Below are 19,821 nucleotides of genomic sequence, written 5' to 3' on the forward strand. Positions count from 1 at the left end.
GTAGCAACAGAAAATATAGAATATTTTGTTACAAAGGGCTAAATCCTATTTGTGGTGTGCAAATCGGGAAAATTGGGCTTAAAGGAGCCTTTCTCCCAAACAAGAAACAGGATTTCTCCATAGCAAGTACAACTGATTAGTATACCAGCATAGGTACCACATTTACAAGAGGGTGTGATGTGTAATTTAAGGGGCATATCTATAAAGAGTTGGAGAGCACACACAACTGAAATCAATGGGAATTGTAGGTGCTCCGAGTGGGTTCAAGAATTAAGGCTACCAAGATTAGTAGGCGTTTTTCAATAAATAGGCCTAAGTGACTTGTCTAAAATCACATGTGAAGTATGTGAGACAGCCAGGAATAAAACCCAGACTTTTTGAGTGCTAGTCTTGTGCTCAAATCATACTAGATCATTTTCTCTTTCTTTGATTTGAGATGAAAGATGTCATGCCATCCATTGCATCTATTTGATCATTCAGTGGTTGGTCTTAATTTAGCAATTTAATTGAGTATTTATTTCGACATAATTTGGCTTCAGCTTTGCAAAGGGAAGGAGGATTGATCTGAGATAGTGTTTTATTAAGACGAAAGCTTGTGCATGATTTTCTGCACCTCGTTTAGTAATTTACAACAGTGCAGAGTGAAATAGCAGTGGTTTATTAACCCAATATATTGGAACTGGTTCTGTGTTGCCCTGCACCTTGCATAGTCATTTACATCAGCGCAACGTGAATGCCAACTGGGTGTAAAATGTACCCATTCTTGTTTAGTAGTGTTTTATATCCACTGGGCACTCACTTTGTACCAGTGTAAATTACAAAAGGTTACTCCTGGGGCAATTCTGCACCACTGAGCATGTGCAGAATTATGTTCCCCCGCAGATTTATTTGCTTCCCTGCAGAAAAATGATTTTCTCACAAGGAAGCAAAGATACGCCACAAGAGTGGTCATATGATCCTCCTCCGCAGTATGTTTCAGGGGCTCGGCAGCAGGCAGAGAGGTAAATCATTGTGGGGCAGGAGGCAGGACTGGGAAAGACCCGGCTGGCGGCTCCTACTCTGTGCCAGGCTCAGCTGCTAGTCCCGGCTGGGCTGGGAGGAGGTATTTCTTCTTCCTTTGCACGGCATCCGGGGCTGGGTCAGACCCACCCCCAGATTTCTCCCCCAGCTGAAAGAAGCTCTGCAAACTCCACCCCCGTCCCCACTTCCTGCACCCATTGTTCCTCAGCTGCAGGGGGAGGGATCCCTAAACAGGGAGCTGCTCCCCCATCCGCCCAGCCCCTGTGCATCCAGACACCCTCATACCGAGACCCTCCTACCGAACCTCACCCTCCCACACACTCAGAACCGTCCCCCTGATGAGCCTCACTTCCCCTGCACCTGGACCACCCCGATGAGCCACCCACACCGGGATCCCCACCTCACCAAGCCCCAATCAGCTGCATCTGGACCCCCCACTGAGTCCCCCACACCTGTATCTACCTGCCAAGCTCTATCTCCCCCACATCCAGACTCCCCACAACTGAGCTCCAACTATTCACTTGATGCTTCATATGGACCCCCCCTGCAGAGTCCCATTACCGTTGCACCCAGAACCCCCCAACAAGCCTCTGTGCATCCAGATTCCCCCCCACCGGATCCCCCACTGAGCCACCCACACCTAGATTGCCCCACACAGAACCCTCTCAACCCACACCTGGATCCTCCCCCCCGACTAAGCTCCTCCACACTTGGCTCCTGCCTTGCTGAGCCTGCCTGCTCACACCTGGTGCACCTGGATCAGAGGGGCAAAGCCATAGGGTGTTTTTGGGGCAGGCCCAGTCCTTGTGCCGTGTCAGAGTTGGGTGCAGCCTCACCGCTGAATCCGTGTCCCGGGGAAGCTGCACAGTGATCTCCCACCTCTGTGCAGCCAATGGCCTGAGCTCTCCATGCCATTCTGGAGCCTCCACATTTATTTGACAAATAAAATTTGCAGAATTGTGTAGAATTTTAAAATAATCACATTTTTATTTTTGAGGGGCATAATTTTTAATATTTTGGCACAGAATGCCTTCAGTAGTAAAAGGTGCAGAGCACCAGGGAGTCATGCCCTTATTCTCTGCATCTGACACTATAAACAATATTCTCCAAGGTCAGTTGTCAAAACCAAAGCCATAGGCTGAATTGTGCTGTGAGGTTTGCATAAATGCAGCTCTCTTTGGCTTCAGATTGGCCTATTTTGGCCCAATATTTATTAATAGAAAATAACTGACTACAACGTGCATATAATGTAGACACCTCAGAAAGCCAAATGGCACCACATACAAAAGAAGAGGAAAGAGCAAACAGCATTTTGCAATAATATTAGCTTTTTATTTTCAAGCAGTACAGATATATAACATGATCTTCTATTTTCCACAGCCTTTAGAGTAAAATTAAAACTAGCTTGTCTTACCAACCAGCTCTAAAAATAGTATGCATACTCATACAAACTTCTCCTACATCATAGCTATATATATTTGTGGAAGTCCATATATCCAAGAGGAAGTGATTTTGTTACTGTGCAGGGACTTCTCCTGTATTCATTACAGCCAACAGTATTAGCAAAGTGTACAGTAATTTGAAATAGTGTTTATTTTTCCATGGAGTTTCTATAGATGGGATGGTATAAGTAGTAACCTCGTCCCTAAGGGAGGTATTAAATCCTCTTACAGAATTCAGAGGTATAGTAGTATGAAATCTCCATCTGAGATTTGAGAAAAGTTAATGAGTGAAAATATTATTTTTCTGCATTAATCCATACTGCTGTAATTTCCTTGTCGCAGTTTTAGATTTGCTCTGCATCAAATTGTTGACATCAAATACCCAGCTGGTACAATAGAAACACAGAGTAACATCTGGCACCACATTAGAATACTGCATGGTGAAAGAACACTGTCTTTGGTTATAATAGAAAACTAAACACTCCTATTTTCCAGCTCTTGCTGTTCACATTTTCTGGTCTGACAAGTGTAGGAACAATTTATCTATTTGGGAAGAACAAACATTAAAATGTGTTAGAATACTGTGACAATTTTTGATATTTCCTTACTGTTTCATCAGTTTCCCTTAGGAAGGCACTGGGAACCGAAGCCTATTCAGAGGCATTTGAATCAAGCTTGGTGATCCTTGTTTCATTCTTCCATTTGTTTCAATTGCTAATTGGCCAAAAATAGGTTTTTGTGGTATAACCATTTGGAATAAATTCAATAAGGATGAATAAAAGGTTAAAATGCCAAAAATCAGAGGAAAAACACTATAAAAATTCAGCAAGAAACACCCTTTGAACCATCACAAAAATGCAAGCAAAGTGTAAAGATCAATGCTTTAGAATCAATGAAACTAGATAAGGAAAAGTCAGGAAACTAAGTAGCCATAAAAGTAATTTTAACACCAGCATTGAAAGAGAGAGCGAGAGAGAGCGAGAGCAAACTCCCAGTCTTCAGCTCAGATGTATCTTGGCATGTTGCAAAGATGCACCCAGGGTTCATTGGAGGCCATAGGAGACAGAGCATAATTTAGAGTTGCCCTAATTTACATAGGCAAGGCAGGCTCCAGAATACAGGAAGAATACAGAATACAGAATACAGGAAGCATAAACATGGTTTAAAGCCATCTTCCCCCCCTACACTCCTCCCTCCTGACCACAAGTGCAAGAACGAAATAACTGAGAATAAGACGTATTATTTCCAAAATAACCAGGAATCAAATTTCCCTTTAGATATGCAGGCCTGAAGCCCATTGGGCCACTCATGTTTAAAAGTGATTTGGGTTTAATTCATATGTAATGCATCAAAAAGCTTCTTGTTTGTTTTCTCACAAAGTGAAGAGTATTGGGACTCTGCAGGAGGATTACTGCCACATCTGTGTCACAGTCTGGAGATTTGCCTAAGTCACAGTCCTACTCTCAAACTGTAACATAAAATATTTTTAAAAAATCAAAGTGTTTTCATTTCTTTTTTTCTAAAATATTTTTGCGGCTGTACTCATTTGCAAGCTCCGTGTGGTAGTATAGCATGGTAATGTTGTATGAATTGTTGACATCCACTGAGAGAACAGGTGCTTCATTGGAACTTAATGGACTGTATCTGGTATCTGAAGTACCACTGGAAAAGTATTTTGTCCCAACTTTTTTCTAAGAATCAATAGTATGCCATACATATGTAAAAAGGTTATAAAATTAGGCAGCACTGAAACAGTTAAAATCTAGGGGGAAGTTTACCGTCACACAGTGGGAACTTTCTGAGCATGGGACTTTTACAAGGATCAAGTAACACACCTATCATACCTCAAGGCAATTGTACCTGTATATCACGCATCATATCAAATGGACTGAAGGTAAAAAATCCATTGCAATTGACATACTACATTGACTATGGTGAGAGACTGTGCCACACACTCTCAAAGAAACTGAGGAACCACCTGTTCAGCATCCTGTACAGCAGACAGGAGAAGATCAAGAATAAGCTCTCAAAACTGGAGACACTCATACAAAACCAACCTTCCACACAAATTTCCATGTAGCTGGACTTTACAAAACAACACAAGCCATTTACAATGCACACTTAACTTCTCTACAGAGGAAAAAGGACAGTAAACTATCTAAACTCCTACATGCCACAGAGGGCTACAACAGTGGTACCTCAACTCACCTAACAATATTGTTAATCTATCCAATGACACACTTAGCCTGGTGGAAGAGTCTGTCCTATCTCGGGGACTCTCTTTCTGCCCCACCACCCCCATGAACATGATACAGTTCTGCGGTGAACTGGAAGCCTACTTTTGTTGTCTCCTACTTAAGGAATATTTTCAACACACCACTGAACAGCGCACTGACCCACAGGAACCCTCCTACCAACACTACAAGAAGAAGAATTCTGCATGGACTCCTCCTAACAGTCAAAATGATAGACTGGACTTCTACATAGAATGCTTCCACCGATGTGCACAGGCTGAAATTGTGAACAAACAGCATCACTTGCCCCATAACCTCAGCCATACAAAACACAATGCCATCCACAGCCTCAGAAACAACTCTGACATTATAATCAAAGGGGCAGACAAAGGAGGTGCTGTGGTCATAATAAACAGGTCGGATTATGAACAGGAGGTTGTCAGGCAACTCTCCAACACTACATTTAACAGACCACTATCCTCTGACCCCACTGAGGAGTACCAAAGGAAACTACACTATCTGCTTAAGAAACTCCCTGCTACAGCATGGGAACAAAACTATACGGACATACCCCCAGACCCTAACCAGGGGTATTCTATCTGCTACCCAAGATCCATAAACCTGGAAACCCTGGAAGCCCCATCATCTCAGGCATTGGCACTCTTACAACAGGATTATCTGGCTACTTGGACTCTCTCCTCAAACCCTACTCTACCACCACTCCTAGCTATCTTTGAGACACCACTGACTTTCTGAGGAAACTACAATGCATTGGTGATCTTCCTGAAAACACCATCCTGGCCACCAGGGATGTAGAAGCTCTTTATACCAATATTCCACATGAGGATGGATGGACTACAAGCTGTCAGGAACAGTATCCCTGATGAGGCCACAGCTGGTGGCTGAGCTTTGTGACTTTGTCCTCACCCACAACCATTTCAGATTTGGAGACAACTTATACCTTCAAGTCAGTGGCACTGTTGTGGGTACCCGCATGGCCCCACAGTATGCCAACATTTTTATGACTGACTTAGAACAACGCTTCCTCAGCTCTCGTTCCCTCCTCTACTTGTGCTACATTGATGATATCTTCATCATATGGACTCATGGGAAGCAGGCTCTTGAAGAATTCCACCATGATTTCAACAATTTTCCCCCCACCATCAACCTCAGCCTGGACTAGTCCACATAAGAGATCCACTTCCTGGACACTACAGTGCAAATAAGTGATGGTCACATAAACACCACCCTATACCGGAAACCTACTGACCGCTATACATGCCTCCAGCTTCCATCCAGGACACATCACACGATCCATTGTCTACAGCCAACCCCTAAGATACAATCGAATTTGCTCCAATCCCTCAGACAGAAACAAACACTTACAAGATCTTTATCAAGCATTCTTAAACTACAATACCCACCTGGGGAAGTGAGGAAACAGATTGACAGAGCGAGACAGATACCCAGAAATCACTGACTTCAGGACAGGCCCAACAAGGAAAATAACAGAACACCACTGGCCATCACGTACAGCCCCCAGCTAAAACCTCTACAGCACATTATCAACGCTCTACAACCTATCCTGGAAAATGATCCCTTACTCTCCCAGACCTTGGGAGGCAGGCCAGTCCTCGCTTACAGACAGCCCCCCAACCTGAAGCAAATACTCACCAGCAACTATACACCACGCCACACCACAAAAACATTAACCCAGGAACCAATCCCTGTAGCAAACCTCGTTGCCTACTCTGTCCCCATATCTACTCTAGTGACACCATCAGAGGACCCAACCACATCAGCCATCAGAGGCTCATTCACCTGCACGTCTACTAATGTTATATATGCCATCATGTGCCAGCAATGTCCCTCTGCCATGTACATTGGCCAAACTGGACAGTCCCTATGTAAAAGAATAAATGGACACAAATCAGATATCAGGAATGGTAACATACAAAAGCCAGTAGGAGAACACTTCATTCAATCTACCTGGACATTCTATAACAGATTTGAAAGTAGCTATACTTGAACAAAAAAAACTTCAGAAATAGATTTCAAAGAGAAACATCAGAACTAAAATTCATTTGCAAATTTAACACCATTAATTTGGGATAAAATAGGGACTGGGAGTGGCTGGCTCATTACAAAAGCAGTTTTGCCTTTCCTGGAATTGACACCTCCTCATCTATTATTGGGCGTGGACTACATCCACCCTGATCGAATTGGCCCTGTCAGCACTGGTTCTCCACTTGTGAGGTAACTCCCTTCTCTTCATGTGTCAGTATATTATGTCTGCATCTGTAATTTTCACTCCATGCATCTGAAGAAGTGGGGTTTTTACCCACAAAAGTTTATGCTCAAATAAATCTGTTAGTCTTTAAGGTGCCACCGGACTCCTTGTTTTTGTAGATACAGGCTAACATGGCTATCCCCTGATACTTGTATATCACCCTTGTGATCCAGGAAAGGCATCCAATTTCAGGCTTCCCGTTGCTGTCTCCTCTCTTAGGGCAAAGAAAGACATGTGTGTCTCTCTTCCTTCTGACAGGGAAATTCCAGGCTGCACAGTTCCCTGACTACATTGTGAATCCCCCAGCAATACAGATTGCTTGAGCAGGCCTGCTTTGTCTTCTCAGAGGCAATGAACAGTGTAATTGATACAGTTAAGTTACCACACAGCTCTTTCAAAGCAAGCATATTTATTCTCAAGGCAAAATCATTACAGAAAAATATTAAAAACAATGAAAGAATCGACATGCATATGAATAAGCTTCCTAGAGATCACCCACTGACTCCAACAGGGTTCTGGCCTGTGAACATTAAAATCCATCACCAAGGGGGTTTTTCTGTAATCATAAATTCATAACAGCTGTTAGCTCAGAACAAACACACCCATGAATCTGTGAGTCACTCTTTTATCCACTTTGGGTCTCTGGTCTGGTCCTAAAGAAAGAGATATCAGCAGACAATGAGTTTCTCCTCAGGCAGCAGCATCAAAAGGATGGGTCTGGAAGTGAGAAGTGGCTTTCTCCTCCTCCCAAGTGTTTCCTGGGAATCCCACTTACCTTTGTTTATCTAGCTAGCACATTGTTTCAAAGACTCCTTTGAAGTTTGTAAGATTTCCTAAGATTTACATTAGTCATGGCTCTTAAAGAAGTTATATACGGTCCACAGTAATATTTGTATTTTTAATGCAATGAACTCCTAAAATACTTAAACTTAATTCAATAAGGTTTGCCAGGATGTTGCGGGAACTTGCCATATCTGTCACAGCATCCTTTTGAAGAAAAGCCACCATAGACCTGCAAAGCAATATATGTAATTACTCCATGATATGATGATGCTTACACATTTTAAGTTAGGTTTATTATTTAGAATTTCCCCAATATTTTCTTGACATTTTAGCCTACATATTATCTCCCCTGCAAAATACTGCAAATTGCACTTATTCATGGGAAAACTGTTCCTTGCACACACACACGCACACACACACTTCACAGTTTCATAGTAATCAGATCCTCATTAAATATCATTCTAATTCTTGCTAACTGGGCATTTCTGTAAAACTGATGTTTATCCCTTACACAAAACACTTCATATAAATAACACAGTTGAAAGGTCAGTATTGGCAGCAGCTGTGAATGGGAGATTACAACTGTTTTAAAAGGGATTTCACCTACATTTCTCTCTCTCTCTCTCTCTTTCTCTCTCTCTTTCTCTTTTAAATTTAAAACCAGGAATGAACCCAAGAAAAAGCCATATGTTTAAATACTCCAGGGACACATACAGTAAAAGATAATGGATGAGTGGCCTTTTTCTTCATGAAGATTTACATGGTTGTCTTGAAAAGCATTCATCTTATGGCATTAATTCGATCCCAAAATGATATACTTAAGGGTCATTAAGCAGTTTCAGCCAGTCAAACATTTGGTAACTAGGATCCAGTTCATACATTACTCTCCTACTGTTTCTCCTTTGTCTAACTACAAAACTGCCTAGTCAACAGTCTGGTCTCTTTTACCTTCCATGAATGATTTTCTTTGATCAATTTTGTTTTCTTTATCTAAAATATGCTTAAATAGCTCCATCTATTATTGGTGATGGCTTTCATCTCAAGATTTCTCAGGCTACAAAGCTTCTACAGATGCTTGAGTATAGATACCCGTCTGTTTCCCCCTCCCACCCCCGCCTTTTGTCTCTCCAAATCCACTTTTCTGATCAACCAGGGATTGGAAAATGTGGAATAACTGAATAAAGCTGACTTTGCAGCATTTTGAAGAGCTACTTTGCCTGGGAGCATAGAGCTGTGTTAAGATTAGAGGAGGGAGGGATTCACTGCAACAGAGTCAAGATGAGGAGTACAAAGGTGCTGACAGCAGTAGGAATTTCTTGCTTCCCCTTTATTTGCTTCTGGTAGGCCCTAGTATCTTCAGGATTTTGATTTTGATTTTTTCCCCTTCAAATCATAGGCTGTGACCTAGTTGGAGTCTTTCCCAATAGGCTGAAATATACTGGTGTGATTCACTCTCAAACAAATAGTATCAAATAGTATCTAACAATATTTAAATACTGATGTGATTTACTATCCAACAGATGCTGCTCAGTTACAGCATTTAAAATCTACGGCCATAGGGGCCATATAAGAACCTAGATTTGTAGACAGATATGGAATAAAAATCTCAGCTATTAGGTGTGAGAGGATGCAGTTAGGGTTAGGGTTAGGATGTGAGAAAATAGAGCAACTGATAAAGAGGATAGCAGAAGGCAGGCTTAGCACAGTTAGGAACTGTACCACATTTCAAATGGTGAAAGCCATATGGTGGTAATCATATCATGTATCCTTAAATCTAATTTTAAAAAATACTAACTTTTATACAAATATACATCTATCATATTATCTGGATTCATATACAACTGGATTCTGGTTCATGGCTTTGTTGCTAAAAGCAGAACACGATAGTCCATTTATTTTCCAGTAATTTTGGCAATAGAATGTTGCATTTTTAATGTGGATGTTGTGTTGCAATATGAGAATATTGCATTATTCCGCATTTGAGTTGCAGTCTGAAGTGAAGGAGTTGTGTTTTGATATGAAATTTTATTGCAATGCGGTGATATCGTATTGTGGCATTTTTGCATTGTTGCATCCTGGGATTAGTGCTGACTTGTGAGACTGTAAGACATATCATTGCTAGGGTCCTACCAAATTAATGGCTGTGAAAAATGCATCATGGACCATGAAATCTGATATCCCCCGTGAAATCTGGCTAGTGTAGGGGAGGGACAGAGCTGAGGGCTCTTACCGTGTGCTCGTCTCCAGATGCTAGTCTGGACAGGCTGCAGAGGGATGAGACTTCCTCTTCCCCTGCAGGGGCCACTCTTGGGACTGGGTCAGACTCACCTCCGGGAACCTCCCCAGACTGCAGTAACCTCCACGGTGGTTTGGAGTATCACGGTATACTGTGACCCACCCCCACAATAGCCTTGCGACCCCCCACTATGGTCCCCTTTTGGACCCCCACAGTTACAACACTGTGAAATTTCAGATTTAAATATCCGAAATCGTAAAATTTACTATTTTTAAAATTCCATGACCATGAGATTGGCCAAAATGGACAGTGCATTTGGTAGGGCCTTAATCATGGCATGTCTGCCCCACACGTACAGGGCCCAGCAAGGAGCCAAGGAAATACAGGACACGAGTGTGAAAACTAAGGAACAGAGTTTACTTTCATAACGCGCACTAGCCCGTGTGGTACAAAGTCAGGCACAGTATAAATCAGACAAATAGTGCCTTCCGGTCGGCTGTTATTGCAGTACAGCCTACAGTGCGCAGGCACAGGACACAGGCTGGGAGGTGTCACTGGAGTAGGGTGACCAGACAGCAAGGGTGAAAAATCGGGAGGGTGGGGGGGTAATAGGAGCATATATAAGAAAAAGGCCCAAAATCGGGACTGTCCCTATAAAATCGGGACATCTGGTCACCCTACACTGGAGGGATGGGTGAGGCAGCGACAGACCGTGGTAGTGGCTGGGATGAGGCCCTGTGATCATGGGGCACTTGGTCCCTGGTGCCCGTTTATTAACAGACACGTAACACAGTCTAGCCACATCCACCACAGCTGCCCGTGCGAAGACCGGGCATCCTAGGGTTCTTGCCCTGAGCAAAGATGGCCGCCGGGGGGGGGGGCAGAGAGCAACCGTCTTGGTCACGTGGTTAGCGCGCTTGGGACTCGGCCTGGCGGGGAGTCAGGGCAGGAAGCGGAAATGACGTTTAAAGAAGCGCCTGCGGCGGGCCCCCCCGTCCATTGCATGGCGATGAACAGCCGGCTTCAGGAGATCAGGGAGCGACAGAAACTGCGCCGGCAGCTCCTGGCTCAGCAGGTAGCGGGGGAGGGGAGCGGGGTAGACACGAGGGAATGTAGGTGCCGGGCCGGGCCGCAGCACTCCCGGAGAGCAGCTCCCGCCGCGGAGGGGCGTGTGTCTCGGCTGCTCTGACCCCGCCCACACAGCCGCGGCAGGCGCGCTAGGCCTAGCGCTGGCAGGTGCGGGGTTGCCCGGGGCCCCTCCCCCTGGCCCCTGGCGGTTAGGTCCCGAGGGCGGCGGCGGGCCCGGGGCGCGGGGGAGGCCGCGTGCCCCGGGCCGTGCCCGCGTGTGTCCCCAAGCCCCGTCCCGACTCTGCTACGCTGCTGGTCTCCAATACAGTGTGTGCTGAACGTGGCTGTAGGAGCCAGCGTGGGAGGGACTGTTGCATAGCGCGGGGTCAGTGATCAGAGCATCCCCGGTGCAGAAACTAGCCGGCTTAGGTTGGGTTTGAGGTTATTGTGGCCGTTACTTTTTGCTGAGCTGTAACATATATATATATGTGTGTGTGTGTATTGCCCTTCCTTCAGTTGGGAGCTGAAAGTGCGGATAGTATTGGTGCCATATTGAACAGCAAAGATGATCAGAGGGAAATCGCTGAAACGAGAGAAACCTGCAGGTCTGTATCGAAGCAGTTCTCTGTTAAAAATCAGTTTTTGCTCAATGTAATGATCGTTTTTTGAAAGAGGGAGAAAAGAGCAGGATCAGTTTTATAAGACGAGCATTTTTTTTCCATCCAGGTTAACAGAAGTAAAGAAACGTTAGTCCATATCAGAAAAGAAGAATTAAAAAATATTTCACAATCAAAGGCCTCTGCTCATAAATCTTACTGTCTTACTGAGATTTTGTTCTAAAAATAACCTCATTCTTTCCACTTATATTTCAAAGGGAAACCTTAAAACATCTCTTAATTGACTAGGAGAGAAGCCTTTGTTAGATATGTTTAGCTAGCATTTGGTACAATGCTGGATGTTGAACTGAGGTGGTTGTTAGCCAGTCCTGGAGGACTATAAAAACAAAATGTAAAACTGTACAACACACATAAACACAGAAATAGTAAAACAAATACCCTAGCCAACCAAATTGTAACAATATTGGAGCCAAAACATGCTTACCATAATCGTATAAGAAATCCCTTTGTTTGAGTAAGGCAAGCAGGATTTAGCCCCTGTCTTCAAAGTAATCCTTGGAGACAGAAACTAATTTCAGTTACTCCACATTTACACTAATGAAATCCTAACTTCAATAGGAATGATTACTGGATTTACACTGCTTCAACTGAACTAATAATCTGATCATTAGGGTCTGGTCAGTTCGAAACACTGCAAAATAAATGTGTTATTTTAAGGTTCTAGCAATGTAAACAACTAAGAAAATAAGTTAGAACTCTTTAAAAGAGTTCTTTTGTCAGAAAGCTGTGGCAGTATGGTATTATGAGAGAGGCGGTCCCAAGCCATTTTAGGCTTTATAGATTAAAACCAGCTCTTAAATTCAATTCAGAAACCAATATGCACCCATTGCCGATAATCCCAGATTATGAAATATGTTCTAATGTAGTGAAGAGAGAGAAATTGCTTTATATCTATGACTTTTCTATGTTTTTAGGGCTTCTTATACTTCAGCACCAAATGCAAAACGGAAATATCCAGATGAGGGAGAGGCTGATGAAGAAGAAATTGAAGAATATAAGGTTAAAAAGACAATGAAATAACAGTCCAAGAAACAGAATTTTTTTAAAGTGGTGAACTTTCTGTGCTGAATGATAAAAGATTAGTTTTGTGGGAAACTTATTTCAGGAAGTCAGTCACTAAAACTGTTAGATTATATTTCATGGTATTGATAGGCCTCATGTAGGGCTAAAAGAAAAGGAGGACTTGTGGCACCTTAGAGACTAACAAATTTATTTGAGCATAAGCTTTCGTGAGCTACAGCTCACTTCATCGGATGCATTCAAAGCTTATGCTCAAATAAATTTGTTAGTCTCTAAGGTGCCACAAGTCCTTCTTTTCTTTTTGCGGATACAGACTAACACAGCTGCTACTCTGAAACCTGTCATGAATTGCTGTTTAACGTATATTTAATGATTAAGTGTCTTCCATGGATTGTCTTTGATCTAGCGAGGAAGTTTAGGTGATGAGGAGAACCCCTTGGATGCAGTTGTGGTGCATTGTTCTAGTCTTGGTACATAGTAACATCTGAAGGCTTAATTATTTTTCTCATGGAGGTCGTTGGAATATGGGGATGATTACTGTGAGAATGTGGGCGGTATTGAAAGAGACAAGTTTGAATAGATGTGGAAGGGCAGAGTTAGGGAGGGCCTTGATAGCACAGACGAGTATGGTGGTGAAGGGTGAGCAAACCAGTGGACAGATTCAAAGGAAGGTGTGATGTGGTCATAGGAATTGGCTAGGAACATGTTACTAGCAATGTTGTATGAAAAGAAATTGTGATATGTATGTGTTGAGAGGCCAAAGAGAAAGAGGTTGCATTACCAAAACGGGAAATGAGTTGCTGGCTAAGAATAAATATTTTGCAGCGCAAGTACAGTATGTTTTGCGGGCCACAGCTCCCATTGGCTGGGAACAGCGAACCCCGGCCATTGGGAGCTGTGAGAGGCTGTACCTGCAGACACTCGGGTAAACACAGCGTCTTGTGGCCTGCCAGGACCAAACTGTGAACGAAGTTTGGGAACGGCTGCACTAGACTGAATATGCCCCTTGGGATAACACTAATAAACAGTTACAGATTGATTTTGTCAGGTTTATGAAAACGAGACATAGTACTGCTTATCTCTCACTGCAGTCTGGACCTGCAACACTCTCAGTATTCTTCTAATTCCAGAGTTATAGTGAGCATAGGTGGCTAATAATGCCTAATTATGTTGTGGTTTTGTTATACAGACAAAAATCTGTCAAGTGAATAATAGAGAATAAAAAGCTCATTGTGTTATCTAAAGCAAGGTTGAGCCCAGGTTTTCAGAAATGAGAAGTAGTGCCCTAAATCATTTCACCACCCAGACACTTGAGAATTTCTGATACTGAAATCATGTTGCTTAAGATAGAAGAGCCTTAGGTAGTAATGTAGATAATTCATTAATGTTTAGTTGCCATGTTAACATTACTGAAGTAAAAGTAAATAAAGAGCAATTTGTACTTTTTTGGAGTACAAAGTCAGGTTTTTTTGTTGTTGTTTGTTTGTTTTTTGTTTTTTTTTGGTAAAAAGAAAAGGAGTACTTGTGGCACCTTAGAGACTAACAAATTTATTTGAGCATAAGCTTTCGTGAGCTACAGCTCACTTCATCGGATGCTTTCAGTGGAAAATACAGTGGGGAGATTTATATACACAGAGAACATGACACAATGGGTGTTATCATACACGCTGTCAGGAGAGTGATCAGTTAAGATGAGCTATTACCATCAAAGTCGGGGGGGGGAGAAAACCTGCGTTCACCTGCGCATCTACCAATGTGACATATGCCATCATGTGCCAGCAATGCCTCTCTGGCATGTACATTGGTCAAACTGGACAGTCTCTATGTAAAAGAATAAATGGACACAAATCAGATGTCAAGAATTATAACATTCAAAAACCAGTCGGAGAACACTTCAATCTCCTTGGTCACTCGATTACAGACCTAAAAGTGGCTATTCAAAAAAAACCTTCAAAAACAAACTCCAACGAGAGACTGCTGAATTGGAATTAATTTGCAAACTGGATACAATTAACTTAGGCTTGAATAAAGACTGGGAGTGGATGTGTCATTACACAAAGTAAAACTATTTCCCCATATTATCCCTTTCTTCCCCCCCACTGTTCCTCAGACCTTCTTGTCAACTGCTGGAAATGGCCCACCTTGATTATCACTGCAAAAGGTTTTCTTCTCTCACCCCCGGCCCCCCCCGCTGTGATTACTCTCCTCACAGTGTGTATGATAACACCCATTGTTTCATGTTCTCTATGTATATAAATCATCTCCCCACTGTATTGTCCACTGAATGCATCTGATGAAGTGAGCTGTAGCTCACGGAAATTTATGCTCAAATAAATTTGTTAGTCTCTAAGGTGCCACAAATATTTCTTTTCTTTTTGAGAATAGAGACTAACACGGCTGCTACTCTGAAACCAGTTTTTTTTTGTGTGTGTTTCTCAGGAGTTGTGAAATCCTGTATGTAGCACTGATATTTTCTCTCCTCTGTGCCATTTAAAAAAAAATTGTTTAACTGCTAGGCTTAAGGAATAGAGAGGTGTTTTTATATTGGCATTTTTTAAATTGTGTTCTGTGAACTGTTATAGATCACGTGCTACTTCTACTTGCTACTAGCTGCTGTAGCCTATTTTACGATTTGTATTGCTATAGAAACCAATCAGTTTTGGGGTCTCATTGCCTCAGCAAACTGTATGGACAAAAAAATTAAACATTCCTTTCTCCAAGGGGAACTTGCAATCTAAGGCCTAGACTCCACAATCAACTTCAGGTGAGCAGACCACCTTTGACATGGGACTTAAAAAACTACAGAAAACCAAGAGATTGAGGGCAGGGAAGAGAGGCATAACTTCTGGGGGAAAATTGGTGAGGGATACCCAGGTTCAAAGATTTAACCACTGTCCCAATGAACTTCTGTTTTTAAGACCAAAAAATTAACCATTTTCCCTTACTGTATGTTTTCAATTGTAATATGAAACTAAAGAGAGAGTTGACTGTCCTGTATTTTCTCCCAGTGTAGTTACTCTGAAGATGCATGATAAACCCATTTGGTTTATACAGGGCAGGTGACTGGAGCTTGTGTTCACAAGTAATACACTGAGAGTGATACACTGAGCAGAACCGACACTTGCTCTGGACACTGTTGTACTTTAGATTGTGAATGTACTAGACTGGCATCCTTCTAGTTTTGTAGTCTTGAGTGGGAGTGTACATACATGATGATTATCTTTACAGGGAAAGGAAATTTCTTGTAGTTCTTTAAAGGTAGCAGTTAGCCAGTCACCCTTTTTGTAAAAGCTTTGAGTTGTTTGTTGGTTAGGTATTTTTTTGAAGATATGGTTGGGGAGAAGGAGTTAAGTGTTGGCTTGTATGATGGGCTGTGGTGACTCATTAAAACATTGGTAGTAACTCACAAGAGGGAGTCTTAATTATTAAGGCTTTCTGGTTTCCCCTGCACAAAAAAATACTTTAGTGGGTATATATAAAAAGGGAGTGTAAACTCTTCAGGTCAGTGCATATCTGATTTTGTGTTGTGTAAAGCACCACATATATTTATGGTGCTTTATACACGCTTACTTACTTTCAAGGCCTTGTTGGTAACCCAAGCTACATAGTAATGAGAGAGAGAGAGTGCCTTTTTTGGCAACATGTCAGTTATATTTCTTTTCCAAAACTGGCATTGGAATCATTCATGATCTACTGTTGCAGGAGGCTTATATTCATAGACAGCCCACTTCTTCCTTCATTAAGAAGCGGAGTCATAATGAGGAGAGAAACAGCATGTGCCTACATGCATATAAAATCTGCTTTATTCCAAAGGATGAAGTAGAGCTGCATCAGGATGAAGAAAACTTGCCCTATGAAGAAGAGATTTACAAAGATTCTAGTACCTTTCTGAAGGTAAGCCCCTTTAGTGCCTTGCAATCATTGCTCTCCCATAATGTGGTTGCATTAAGCTGTCTTGGCAACTGAAGAGGTTTGAGATATTTTATGGGATGAACTTATGCCTCTGAGTGTGAAATTAATGAAGGGTCTTTACGGATGACATGAAATTAACACTTGGCCTTTAAATTATTCATGAATCACTTAGCCAATGTCTGACACACAAGTGCATGTTATCAGCCTGTTCTATTTTTCGCCTGTTTCAGGCTTGCAACTAGCCATGGTCTCAGTGAACCTGTGCCAGTGGCTAAAATTTATAGTAATACATAACTTGTGTATTGCGGAGTCTTTACAGTGTAGAACAGTGGCTCTCAAACTGGGGGTCGCGAGGTTCTAACATGGGGAGTCGCGAGCAGTCAGCCTCCACCCCAAACCCCACTTTGCATCTAGCATTTATGATGGTGTTAAATATATTAAGTGTTTTTAATTTATAAGGGGGGGTCGCACTCAGAGGCTTGCTATGTGAAAGCAGTCACCAGTACAAAAGTTTGAGAGACACTGATGGAGAATGATGTGTCGAGGAAGGGGCAGAACAGCATTTTGTAAGCTAGAAAGTTTTTGCCGTGTGGTATGTAAAATCAGTTGGAAATGTGCATGACCTGAATCGTCTTTCCCCCTTTTTGTTCCTTTTTTCTATAGGGAACCCAGAGCTTAAATCCTCACAATGATTATTGTCAACACTTTGTGGATACAGGACACAGGCCGCAGAACTTTATCAGAGATGTGGGTATGTCAGAATAGCCTAAACAATTAACTAAGAAAGTTTCTCACTGTTTGCTCTTCACCTCTTGCTCTTCCTCCCGACCCCTCCTTCTCCTGCCCCAAACTGTAATTTTTTGTATTGGGCATGCTGTCTTTTTTGGGATTGAAAATAAGAAAGGGAATGGAAGAGTGTCTCTCTGTTCTTCCATTTATAAAATTACCTGGGACTTGGTTTCTGTCATATCAGTGTTATAGAGGTAGGAAAATGCTATTGCCCACTTTATTTTAAACTATTTCGTTTTGAAAAGCTTTTTAACTGGTGAATTTCATGTTCCAGTATGGTGTAGTGCAATGGCTTTCAACCAGGGGACTGTGAGCTGTTTCAGGGGGGCCGCAGGGCCCCATGGCTGAAACCTGGACCTCCATGTCCTGGAGCCCATGCGGGGCTGAAGCCAGGAATCACGGGACTGAATCCCAAAGCCTTGGCGCCCCCCCTCCACCCCATGGGACTAAGTTCCTGCTTTGAGTTGTAATTTTTGGTTGCCCCCCCAACCCAGACAGTCTGGGTGGCCGGCTGAGGTGAGTCGGGGTGAAGGTGGTGTTCCCTCCCTCGACTCCACTGTATGGAGCTGACCTGAGCCCCATTAACCCTTGCTCCCCCGCACCCCAATGGAAGTCAAATTACGTCTGTCTGAAGGCCTCTCTGTCCCCACAACTGGGCCCTGGACTTCTATAGCACGTTGTGGGGTGCAAGGGGAGCTCAGAAAAAAAAGGTAGAGAATCTCTGGTCTAGTGGACTGATCAACTGTCCCTAGGTCCCACAGACAGGTTTTTTAATCTTGGTTTAGCAATTGGTTTCACTGTGCTGCCCCAGAGAACTCATTTGACATCTGTGCATTCCATATAAAATGGGAATAATACTTTGCAAAGTAACTTAGTTCTGAGAATTCATTAGTAATGAATTTAGCTTACTAATTTAGAAGAGCATAACTATTTAACTCAATGTAATTTCACATGTTCAGGCCAATCCTGAATTTACTCAACTGTTTGAAAAGTGCTATGTAAGTGCTAACTGGCTCTGTGTTTTGAGTTTGTAAAATTAAAATAACATCCTTTGGTCCTGTCCTCCAACATGATGTCTCATGGCAACTTAGTTAAAATATTTCAGAGTTGTTGTTTTTCTTTTTAATCTCACTTTGAACCAATTATAAGACTAAGATTTTCAGAGAAGGGATCGTGTGTTTATACAGCTCTTAGCACATCTTAATCATGGCATCTCGGTGCCACCTCAGTATAAACATACTATCATAGTCTTTTGAACACTTCAAAAAAATCTTCTGGCATAAAGTATTTAAATAAGAGGTTTTAGATAACAAATTGCTTTCCAGGATAAACAGTATATTCATCTTGACAGTTCTGATTATCACTCATAAGAAAATCTGCATATTCTGAGTCAGGTATATTTATATTCAGAGTTCAGAGGATCAGCCGTGTTAGTCTGTATCCGCAAAAAGAAAAGGAGTACTTGTGGCACCTTAGAGACTAACAAATTTATTTGATCATAAGCTTATGTGAGCTACAGCTCACTTCATCGGATGTATTCAGTGGAAAATACAGTGCGGAGATTTATATACATAGAGAACATGAAACAATGGGTGTTACCATACACACTGTAACAAGAGTGATCAGGTAAGGTGAGCAATTACCAGCAGGAGAGTGGTGGGGGGACGGGGACGGGACGACCTTTTGTAGTAATAATCAAGGTGGGCCATTTCCAGCAGTTGACAAGAGCATCTGAGGAAAAGTGGGAAGGGTGGGGGGGAAATAAACATGGGGAAATAGTTTTACTTTGTGTAATGACCCATCCATTCCCGTCTTTATTCAAGCCTACGTTAATTGTATCCAGTTTGCAAATTAATTCTAATTCAGCAGTCTCTCATTGGAGTCTGTTTTTGAAGTTTTTTTTTTTTTTGTTGAAGAATTGCCACTTTTAGGTCTGTAATCGAGTGACCAAAGAGATTGAAGTGTTCTCCGACTGGTTTTTGAATGTTATAATTCCTGACGTCTGATTTGTGTGCATTTATTCTTTTACGTAGAGACTGTCCAGTTTGACCAATGTACATGGCAGTGGGGCATTGCTGGCACATGATGACATATGTTACATTGGTAGATGTGCAGGTGAACGAGCCTCTGATAGTCTGGCTGATGTGATTAGGCCTTATGATGGTGTCCCCTGAATAGATATGTGGACAGAGTTGGCAACGGGCTTTGTTGCAAGGATAGGTTCCTGGGTTAGTGGTTCTGTTGTGTCGTGTGTGGTTGCTGGTGAGTATTTGCTTCAGATTGGGGGTCTGTCTGTAAGCAAGGATTGGCCTGTCTCCCAAGATCTGTGAGAGTGGTGGGTCGTCCTTCA

General features: G+C 42.4%; 1 protein-coding gene and 1 long non-coding RNA gene across 6 annotated transcripts in view; one reads left to right on the top strand and one right to left on the bottom strand.

The window, feature by feature from the left end:
- Nucleotides 1-7,500: 7,500 nt before the first annotated feature.
- On the bottom strand, nucleotides 7,501-10,122 carry LOC122459797. The gene is made up of 3 exons (XR_006280724.1): nucleotides 10,000-10,122; nucleotides 7,762-7,998; nucleotides 7,501-7,639 (listed from the first exon to the last, which is right to left on the bottom strand). It is a non-coding gene; the product is annotated as an uncharacterized LOC122459797 (long non-coding RNA).
- A 683-nt stretch (nucleotides 10,123-10,805) lies between these two features.
- METTL14 (methyltransferase 14, N6-adenosine-methyltransferase subunit) overlaps nucleotides 10,806-19,821 on the top strand; it is a 33,756-nt gene continuing 24,740 nt past the window's right edge. For 2 of the 5 annotated variants that reach the window (XR_006280896.1, XM_038399223.2), the window contains exons 1-5: nucleotides 10,930-11,080; nucleotides 11,590-11,678; nucleotides 12,665-12,749; nucleotides 16,473-16,664; nucleotides 17,346-17,433. Coding sequence is in view for 4 of the 5 variants with exons in the window: in XM_038399223.2 (XP_038255151.1) it covers nucleotides 10,964-11,080; nucleotides 11,590-11,678; nucleotides 12,665-12,749; nucleotides 16,473-16,664; nucleotides 17,346-17,433 (571 nt within the window). In the remaining variant the exon portion in view is untranslated. Of the gene's footprint in view, nucleotides 11,081-11,589; nucleotides 11,679-11,919; nucleotides 12,082-12,664; nucleotides 12,750-16,472; nucleotides 16,665-17,345; nucleotides 17,434-19,821 lie in introns of those variants that run through there. The other 3 variants (XM_038399224.2, XM_043513424.1, XM_043513425.1) reach the window with 3 other exon arrangements.

The sequence above is a fragment of the Dermochelys coriacea genome, chromosome 4 (genome assembly GCF_009764565.3).
Source record: "Dermochelys coriacea isolate rDerCor1 chromosome 4, rDerCor1.pri.v4, whole genome shotgun sequence".
Lineage (NCBI taxonomy): Eukaryota > Metazoa > Chordata > Testudines > Dermochelyidae > Dermochelys > Dermochelys coriacea.